The sequence below is a fragment of the Meriones unguiculatus genome, chromosome 7 (genome assembly GCF_030254825.1).
Source record: "Meriones unguiculatus strain TT.TT164.6M chromosome 7, Bangor_MerUng_6.1, whole genome shotgun sequence".
NCBI lineage: Eukaryota > Metazoa > Chordata > Mammalia > Rodentia > Muridae > Meriones > Meriones unguiculatus.
The window spans coordinates 21,422,802-21,433,064 of NC_083355.1; the positions used below are offsets into that span (position 1 = coordinate 21,422,802).

General features: G+C 48.7%; 2 protein-coding genes across 2 annotated transcripts; both read left to right on the forward strand.

The window, feature by feature from the left end:
* The first annotated feature begins 1,377 nt into the window (after positions 1 to 1,377).
* LOC110542378 (keratin-associated protein 16-1) lies at positions 1,378 to 2,808 on the forward strand. The gene has a single exon (XM_021628972.2). The coding sequence runs from the start codon at positions 1,378 to 1,380 to the stop codon at positions 2,806 to 2,808; it is 1,431 nt and encodes a 476-aa protein (XP_021484647.2).
* Positions 2,809 to 8,888: 6,080 nt separating this feature from the next.
* On the forward strand, positions 8,889 to 9,872 carry Krtap29-1 (keratin associated like protein 29-1). Its single transcript, XM_021630267.2, has one exon. It carries the CDS (start codon positions 8,889 to 8,891, stop codon positions 9,870 to 9,872), a length of 984 nt encoding a protein of 327 aa, XP_021485942.2.
* The last annotated feature ends 391 nt before the right edge of the window (positions 9,873 to 10,263 follow it).

Sequence of the window (10,263 nt, forward strand, 5' to 3'; positions counted from 1 at the left end):
CATGGGTCATGGCCTATGTGTGGAGGTCAGAGGACAGTTTGCAGGAATTGGTTCTCTCCTTCCGCTCTCCTTCCTCCATCCTGTGAGTTCCCAGGCTGTAACTCAGGTTGTTAGGGTTGGTGGTACTTTCCTTTTACCCCCTAAACCATCTTGCTGGTCCCATCTTCATCCTAAGAGATCTCAAAATCTCTCAAAATGGGTCTTTCCTGTGTGGAAGCTGGGACAGCCAGGCACTTCAGCACCGTCATCCCCTGGTGCTTGCCACACACGGGGAACGGGCACAACCACTGGACCAGCCGCTGTGATGAGGAGACTCTGCAGACCCAACGATCACTTGAGAAAGACATGGAAGGAAAAGATGGAGGGGAAGCAGAGAGACTGTGCCACGTGCTTCCCGGGAAAAGATGGAACCAATGCTCTTGGGAAGGGCAGCTAATAGAACAAGATGAAAAGGAGCATCATTGGTTGAACGTATTTTATATGACATGAGTGATGTCTGCTAAGAAAGTTGAGGTTTGGAGCCAGTGAGATGGCTCAACCATAAAGGTGCTTGTTACCCGACCTGATGACCTGAGTTCAATCCCCAGAATGTACATGGTAGATGGCGAAAACTGACTCCTGAATTGACTTCTTGCTTTCACAGGTGTGCATGGTATATGCATGCACATACTTGTGAACACATGTGTTCATACGTGCATAACAAATAAATGCAATACTCTCTTTTTTTCCTAAAAGAAGTTCAGTTTTCTGAAAGCCTGTATGGGGAGAGGATGGGAGCAACCTTCAGCAAGTTATTTAACCGCTCTCATGCTCTACCCCAGTTCTTCATCTGCAACTGGGGAGGGTAATCTAACCCCCATAGGACAGCTTGTGGGCTGTAGCCCACTGACAGCTCAGTTTGGATGTCCCACCCATGACTGAACTCCTCACTGTGTGTCTCCAACCCTCCCTAATGTGCTTCCGAGGTAGACATCTGTGCCTGAACCGGGGATTAGAAGTGGAAGGGTAGAGGCAGCTAAATTATAGACTCCTTTCGTTCTTCCTTCTTCACGATACTGGGATAGACAGAGCATCCATCGTGATCATGATGAGGCTCATCCCAGTACTGTCTGTAGCTTTGAGGCTTCCATATTTAGCAAGTCAGTAAACAAGCATCTTCTTTATGGGCAGACAAACAACTTCTAGGTCAACAAATGCTCGAATAATAAGATGTCCCTCCAGAAACAGGGCCCAAACAACAATGAGGAAAAGATGCGCTGGGGCCCCCCCAAACAACATGCCCCGGCGAGGGAGTATAAAAGGGAGAGGCCTTGGCAAGATGTCACAGTCAGAGGCAGCCACCTCCCAGCACTCACCAGAAGCAGAGATACCTCCACCATGTCTGGCTGCTGTTATTCTAGGAAATGCCCCTCCCTGCCGGCCGTCTCTCTCTGCTCTACTGAGGTGAGCTGTGGAGGACCCATCTGCCTCCCCAGCTCCTGCCGGAGCCAGACGTGGCAGCTGGTGACCTGTGATGACAGCTGTGGGTCATCGAGCTGTGGCTCACAGTGCTGCCAGCCTTCGTGTTCTTCGGGCAGTTGCTGCCAGCCGGTGTGCTGCGGGGCCGCCGTGTGTGAGCCTTCCTGTTCTGTGAGCAGCTGTGTTCAACCTGTGTGTTTCGAGGCCACCATTTGCGAGCCTTCCTGCTCGGTGAGCACCTGTGCTCAGCCCGTGTGCTGTGAGGCCACCGGGTGCCAGCCTTCTTGTTCCGTGAGCAGCTGCCAGCCTGTGTGTTGTGAGGCCACATCCTGCCAGCCAGTCCTCTGCCTGGCTACATCCTGCCAGCCAGTGATCTGCGAGCCCAGCTGTTGCTCAGCTGTCTGCACTGTGCCTGTCTCCTGCCAACCGATGATCTGTGAGCCCGTGGTCTGTGAGCCCGTGGTCTGTGAGCCTGCCTGCTGCCAGCCAGTGTGCCCGACACCTAGCTGCTGTCCATCTGTCTGCTCTGCAGACAGTAGCTGCCAGCCAGTCTGCTGTGACTCCAGTCCCTGTGAGCCGCCCTGCGAGCCACCTTGCTCAGAGGCCAGTGCTTGTCAGCCAGCTGCCTGTATGGCTCTGGTGTGTGAGCCTGTTTGTCTCCGCCCTTGCGAGCCACCGTGCATCTCTAGCAGCTGCCAAGACTCCTCATGTGGTGTCTCCACTATCTGCCAGCCCGTCTGCCCTGAGCCCAGTCCTTGCCTACCATCGGTGTGCGTACCCAGCCCATGCCAGTCTTCCTGCTACATAGTCAAACGATGCCGTTCTGTCTGCGGTGAGCCTGTTTCCTGCCCATCTACCTCCTGCCAACCTGTCTGCTGCCGTCCGGGGTCCTCTGCATCTGCCGTCTGCCAACCAGCTTGCCCCCCTCGGACTTTCTACATACCCAGCTCCTGCAGGCAGTCTTGCAGTCCAGTTTCCTGCCGTCCCATCTGCCGCCCATCTGTCTGCTCTGGACCCATCACCATTAGGCAGCCATATGTGACATCCATCACTTACCGCCCTGCCTGCTACCGCTCCTGCTATTCCATACTGCGCCGCCCCACCTGCCTGACTTCTTACTCCTACCGCCCCGTCTGCTCCCGCCAGCCTTGCGCCGCCGATCCGGACAACGCTAAGCGCGAGGGCAAAAAGTCGACTTCCAGCCAACCCGACTGTGCTGATTCAACGCCCTGCAAGCCCGAGGTCTCAGATGAGACTCCCTGCCAGCCCTCTGAGCTCAAACCCGCCAGTCCGATCACCCGCGAGGCTGCAGCCCCCCAGTCTGCCGCCGGCAAGCCCGCTGACCGCTGACCCTGCCCCAGCTTACCGGTTCCTGCAGAGGAACAGCTGAAAGCCAGAGAGGAACCGAGAAAGCCCTGCGCACAGCTCATATCACTTAGCTAGAATCTTTTTCTTTCGACGCTGCCACCCATCACTTGCTTATGCTTCAGAGAACTCATCAGAAGTGCCAGCCTCCTGGTGGTACTGGTGAAGGCCTCCTGCACAGAGAAAGGGAGGTTCTTGTCTTCTGTTGCCACTGCACCGAGGAGAGCTGCTTTGCCACATCCCCGGGTTCTCTCTGTCCTCATGCGTTGTGTTCCTCGGGAGCATCTTCAGCGAGGTGTACTTTATTGTGCAATAAAAGTGGCTAAGTCGAAGCGATACACTGTTCTGGCTTTTCTTTTAACATGGCAGTCTTAGTAGAGTCATTCTTCATCTTGGAGAAAGGCTCCTCAGCCAGCCCTCCTGCCATCCACCCCTCCTTTGCTCCTTCCTTCCTTCTATTCTTCCATCTTTCTTCTCATTCTGTCCTTCCTCCCTCTATATCTCCCATTTCTCTCCTTCCCATCCTTTCTCCCTTCTTCCCTCCCTCTTTCTATCAATCTCTTCCTTTAATTCATTCACCCATTCCTCAATCTATCCCTCTCTCCTTCCATCCCTCTCTTTTTCCTTCCTTCAATCCCTTTATGCATCCATACATCCATCCATTCTTCCATGTGTGCTTCCTCCCTTCTCCTTCCCTTCTTTCTTTCTTTCTTCCCCCATTCCTCTCTCCTTCTCTTTCCTCCATCTCTCCAACACCTTCTCCTTATTTCCACTTTTCATCCTTTTTCCTTTAAAGCTGTTATTGTTCTTTCTTTTCCTCCATCCATTTCTTCTTTCATTCTTTACTCCCTCTCTCCTTCCCTTTAAAAACATCTATCATTCACTAGCTTCTTTTAATTTTTCATTCTATGCTTTCTTCCCTCCCTTATTTTTTCTATTCTTTCTCCCTTACTTCCATCCTTACTTCTTTACTTCCTATCCCTCCTTCTATTCTACCCACCTTCTTCCTTCTTTACTTTCCCCTTATTTTTCTCTTTCCTTTCAAAGTGTGTATTGTTCTCCCTTCCATCTAATATTCCTTCTTTCCCTCCCCTTCCTCCCTCCTTTCCTACCCTCTCTCTCCTCCTTCCTCCCTTTTCTTCCTGTTCTTTTTAAACTTCCTCTCTTCTCTTCTTCCCTCCCTTACTCTCTCCCTGTTTATTCTTTTTTCTTGTTCTTATGTCTTTATATTCTTCCTTCTCTACTCTCTTCCTATTTCCCTCCCTCCTTTCCAACCTACTCTTCCTTCTAATCATCCAGCTCACTGGCCAACCAGTGGTCCTTATAGATGCTAGGTAAGTAGCAGGGATAGTATAATGTTCTAGAAATGAGAAGATAGAAGCCTCAGTCTCCAATCTTTGGGAAATCACTCTATCATGGGGTGACACATATCAATGAGATAGTTATTATATTCTTTTATGCAAAGCAAAGGGCTCATATTTTTTGGTACAAGTAGGAATTAACCAGGTACAGAGGAGGAGGTGTCTAGGAAGGAGAAGTACATAAAAACAAACAAGCAATGGGTTTGCTTGGGCAAAGGTGTCCTTAGAGGGAAGATGAGCCCTGAGAATGGGTAGCAGGCAATGATCTTCCAACAGAGATCCCTGTGTGCTAGATAGATACTTGGCTCAGGGAAGGACCTATGTGAAGTCATTGAGGGGCTGTATGGAGGGCAGGGATATGAGGAAAATATGGATTCTGGAAAGTCCTTCTGGCCTTGGCATGGAGGAATCAATGGTAAGAAATGGTCCTGGATACAGAGAAACTGAAAGAAACAAATGTCTCTGGGGGGTCAAAGAGGAATGAAAACAATAAATGTGAGTCTTGCTTCCAGTAGGGAAGGTTGGGAAACAGGGCTTCTTGTAGGAGAGCTTTATGTTCTGATCCTGCAGATGCTTGTGGTCTAAACATCACTTCCTATATCTGAAGCACACAATCTCTTCAAAGAAGTCACATCCTTATTTCACACAGAATGGAAGGTGGTCTCTTGTCCTCCAGGTCTAATATGAACAATCATAAGCACAGGAGAGGACAGACCAAGACTTCCTAGCTCTGTCACTGTTGACATTTGAGACAGTCATTTTCTGAGGAGCCTTGCAGATCATTAAGCAGAATTTTTGGTCCCTACCAGCCAGGTGTTGTCAGACATACCAAGGGAGTCACAACAGCAGCCATTGGAGAACCAGTAGGTTAGACAACAACAGAGGGAGAAAGTCAACAGCCAAACTTATCTGTACATAGATGTTGGTTGGTGTTACAGTCGTGACAGGGCTTTGGAATTCAACCTATATCCTTCTAAAGTAAGAAGAACAGTTAGTCAGGGATTCCATCCTCTGTGGCAGGCATTATGCCTTGTGTTTCATGTAAATCATTGTTATTCTTCAAGGTAAGATTTCTCCCTGCCCCATTTCTTCTCTTTGTGTAAGATGAAACATCTGAAGGTCAAACAAGCCATGTGCCAATGAGGAGACAACTAAAATGTGGTTTAATCAACACAATGAAGTATTATGATTAAGTGAAAATAAATGGAAGATAGCTATATGAAACAGCACTGGTGATCCCTAATAATGATGTTGATTTAATGAATTCCTAGAAGATCATATATGAATCTAAAGTATAAAACAATCCATACATGTATAGATATACATGCACATATAAACACACAGATACAAAGATCTGTATCTCTTGTGAATATTATATATATTCAGTGCATACACACTCACACACACACCACACACACACACACACACACACACACACACACTCAGGATAGTTAGAGCTAACAAGTAACATAAATTTTTTAAGCACAAAGTTGGGTCCAAAGTCTATTTTTTAAGAGAATTTAAGGGAGAGAGAGAGAGAGAGAGACAGACAGACAGACAGACAGACAGACAGAGACACAGAAAGAGAGAATTTACACAGTGTATATACATGTGTGGGTGCAGGTGTGAGTTTGCTCGGAAGCCAGGGGAGGACTTCATTTGTCCTACTCTGACTTATTTCCTTGACATTGACACAGGAGCTCTCACTGAAGCTAGGTTGATGACCCCAAACTCTAGTGATCCTTCTGTCTCAAACTCTAATAATATTGAGGTCATGACCCCCCAACACCAAGACTGGCTTTTCATGTGGTGTTTAAACTCTGGTCCGATGTGCCCTTTAAAAAACTATTTTATTTATGTTTCTTATACCTCTTTCTCCCTTTTCTACCCCAGTCCCTTCCAAAACCCCAACACCAGTAGGAGAGAAAGAAGGTTAGTGGGGAGAGGGAGCATAGTTTTCCTTAGCTACTTCCTGCTGCTTAGGGTTGTCAGGTTCCTTGGGACAAGTCCAAACTTTGTTTCAGGAGATCTCTAACTTCTGGTCACCCTGCATCAACAGCAACCAGGAGCAGCAGGGTGGAAGCACCAGCAGCCTTCTTCCTTCCAGAACTCTCTGGGCTTTGGCATTTATTCTCTCTCCAGAGTCCTCAGATTTAAACTATCTGCAGCTGGCAAACAGCCCCACTTAGAGCCTGTATGAGGCAAGTAGTTTGCTGCTGTGGACCATCTGAATCAGCCCCATATCCCACACCTACAATTAAAACAAAAACATGTTTACATATTATAAACCAAAACTTCCACAACACTGGTCCCCTTAGAGGCTGAGTCCTCTCTCCAGCCCCATCACTGTATTCTTGATGTAGTCATGAAATGTCTTTGCAGTCATAAACTGACACTGTAGATGTCTTCCGTGCTTTCAATCACATTAAGCTGATTGAAAATAAAGTTTTCTTTTCCTTGGGGTATTTTTTTTTTAAAGTGAACAAAAACAGAATCACTCAGAGGAGAATATATTTTAAAAAATGAAGATTTCTGTCAATGGAACTAGTGTGTCTCAGCACAGAATTTCATTTTTCAAATAGAAATTGATGTTGCATTTCAAATATTTGCATGTTTCTTAGTTTGGTTGACTTATTTGGTGAGACTAAATGAATTTCTCTCGGGAGATGAAGAGCTTTGGGGTAAACATATTCCAGAATAAAACATATTCCTTAACTTCCCAAGTATCAGAATTCTAGGGGTGCGTGATGTCTGCAGCTTTAAAGATGACAAAATGAACAGAAGGAGGGCGCCAGGAGCCGTCCACGCCATGACGGGAAACACAGCGGTAGAGAAAGGCTCTTTAATGATAAGGGTGAATGTCTTTCAGACCTGGCTCTCATCAGGAGTTTGTCTTCTTTTAAGACAGAGGGTTGGGGGGGGGGGGGTCAATAAGACAAGATTGCTTAGTCAGCGGATCCCTTCTCTCTAGAATCTTCACATTGGCTTTTTAAAGCTCGACTCTCAAATTGTTTCCTATCATTAACAGCTGTAGTGGCTTCTGTTTACTGTACAATTACTCCCTTGCTGCTCTCTTGCCAAGCCCCCTCCAGAATCTCCAGCTTTTTCAACTGTTTCAGAGGCATCTGAGTTAACCTACGAAACATCAAGGCAGCTTAGGATGTCTTGGGACTTTGAAGATGTGGGTAATGAGCGAAGCTGTTCCACAGAATGAGCTGGGAACCCAGAAGTCAAGACTAGCCCTGCCTGCCCTCCCACGAGCATCATCTTTCCATTCCATCGCACGCCTCCAGCAGGAGCCAGGCCACACAGTACACTTTGTGTGGGCTGCTGGAATCAGTTGGTGGCGCAGCATCTAGTTGAGCCCAGAGGAAAAAGAGGCAAGTCTAGAGGGAACGTCACGGATTCTTCTTGGAAGAGATTGCTTGAACCTTAGCAAGCTTTGCAGAGATGACCTGGTGTTTCTGGTTGTCGGTCGGAGTTTCATATTTGTGGAATTCACAAGGTGTTGATCTCCATTTTGTGAGTTCTATATTCCTATTGTGAACTAGCTGAAGGTTTGTTTTACTTCCCCCAGAAACGTGTGGGAAGTTTCTTACACTCTGGTGCAGGCTGAGCTGGAACTCCCTTTGCAGCCCACACTGGGCTTGGACTTACAGCAATCCTTCTGCCTCAGCTTCCCGAGTATCAGCATTGGGTGAGCTACCATGCTTGATTAAATGCCTATCTTTTAAATGTTTGAACGAAAAGACCATCTTTAGGCGTATTATTAAACAGAGGTAGACGTTCAACTCACTTGATCCAGCCAACATCACACTGCCGTGGGGAGAGGACCCCTGTCACAGGGCTTGAACATGCTGCTTATGGCCAGCCCTGTGGTGTGACTGTCCTCCCTCCCCAAGGCCCGGCAATTCCTCTTCTCTGCACTTCCACGGGGAGATCCAAATCGAGCAGAGATTTTGGGGCCAATCACTCTGGATTTGAAAATTGTTTTAATCATCCTTTCAACTCTTGAGTTTATTTTGTTACTTTAAAAATAAGGATGCCAATAATATTTACTAGTTAAGGTCACTGCAAAGATAAATGAACCAAGTGCAGTAAATGGAAGAAGCCATCAGAGCTGTTAATTGTTGGCAGTGATTTGAGAGTTAAGTTTCAAAGAGCCGTTGCGTTGCGAAGATTCCAGAGAGAGGGGGCACGCCTAAGCATCCTTGGGATCCATGGACTGATTTTTTTTTTTATTTTTTTATTCTCCATCTTTGCTCTCACACCTTCTCTTCCAATATCGTCAGCACTCCACCTGATCTGATGGCACAGCACTGCATCCTGGGGGAAGAGGGGCCTCAGCTTGGAGGAGGCCTCCTGATGAGAGGGTAGTGAGCAACAGCCTGCTTCGGTGAGGCTGAGGAGCAGCCAGTAAAAGCGACAGCTCATCCCAGAGTGGCATCTGTGTATCTAAATCCAGCGAAGAAAACTCCCAGCTCGTAAGACATGTTTTCTGTTTTTAAGTGGGGGGCATCTTCCCTGGGCTCCTGCAGCTCTAATCTGATGCTTATACGCAAATGAATAAGAACAATAACAAGGAAAGATGCTGCAGGTGGGGCTGACACCCTACGGAAGGACTATATAATCCCCGTGGAATCAGCTTCTTTTTTCAAACCCAGACTGAACCTGCAGCTTCCCAGCCTGGCTAGCAGGAACGCCATGGCAAACAGCTGCTGTCCAGCAAACCCCACAGCTGCTCCAGCTGTGCCCACCAGCTCTACATGCTTCGATGGTCACAGCATTAGAAATGCTATCCGTCTGCCCAGCTCCTGCCGGAGTAGGACATGGCAACTGGTCACGCATCAAGAAAACCGCAAACGACCCAACAGTGCCCCAGTTAGCTCTGAACCGGTTTCTTGTCCACCAACCTGCTTTCCAGAAACTTCCTGCGTGGGTTTCCTTTGCCAACCCATAGGTTCGCACACGGCCTGCTGTGCCTCTAACGCCAGCGGGGCTCCTCATCCAGCTGCCTCACCCCAGCCCTCCTGTTTGGAATCTTCTGTCTGTGATAACAGCCCTGGCCACCAGGGCTCTGGACCTGACTGCACGTCAGGGTCATGCCAGACAGCATGTTCCCCATCAGGCTGTGACGATAGATCCTGCCAGCCGCCCTGCTCTGAAGCAACTTCCTGTGTTGAGAGTCCATGCCTACCAGCCAGCTGTGAGGCTACTTCATGCCAGCCAACCTGCTGCCAAGGAGGGTCACAGCAGCCCATCAAAGGTGAAGGTCAGCTCTGCAAGTCAGTTTATTACCAACCGGTCTGCTATGTTCTCCAGCCCCGCCAGCCAGCCCCCTGCCTGCCACTAACTTGTATGTGTCATTGCAGTCAAATCTGCTGTGTGCCCTCCCCTTGCCAGCCACTCCACTGTCAACCAGCACCTCCAGTCTCCTTCATCTGCCAGCCCGTGGCTCCCTGCCAGCACCCCTGTTTTGTAAAGAGCGGCAGTAAATCACGCGCTAAGATTTCTGGCCAACCGACTTGTGGCGGACCCACGTCCAATGGGAGTGGCTGCCATTCTCCTCCCTGCCAGCCCCCCTGCTGTGTGACAGGTGTAGGCAGACCTTCCAGCGGTGGTCCCAGCTGCCGTCCACCAACCTCTCCAAATGTCTGCCAAGCGGGCACCTGCATGCCCACTTCCTGACAGCCTCGCTGCGAGGTCAGCCTTCCTAAGGCCACGGTTCTCGGTGGAACGCTTCCCACAGCACTCTCCTGAGGGTATGCTTTCGTCCACAACTGTGGAGCGGTCTTGCGGGCTCCCACCTCCAGCCTGCTCTCTGGCTTCACCGGAGTTCAGACCCACATCCTCTCTACGTGCGGAGGAGAGACTGGGTCATCTCTGTGGAGATCTTCTTAACTTAAGGGTGATATGCCAGCAGCATTTCCTGACGTCATTTCATTTCACGCCAGCAAAGCCTTCTCTCCGATTCGCCTTTCTTTTGATTTTGCCCGGTCTTTCTGGAGATGCTTTTGCTGCCAATTGCTAATAAAAATGTGAGTGGTTAAGTAAAACGACTAAGACTTACGGACTGCTT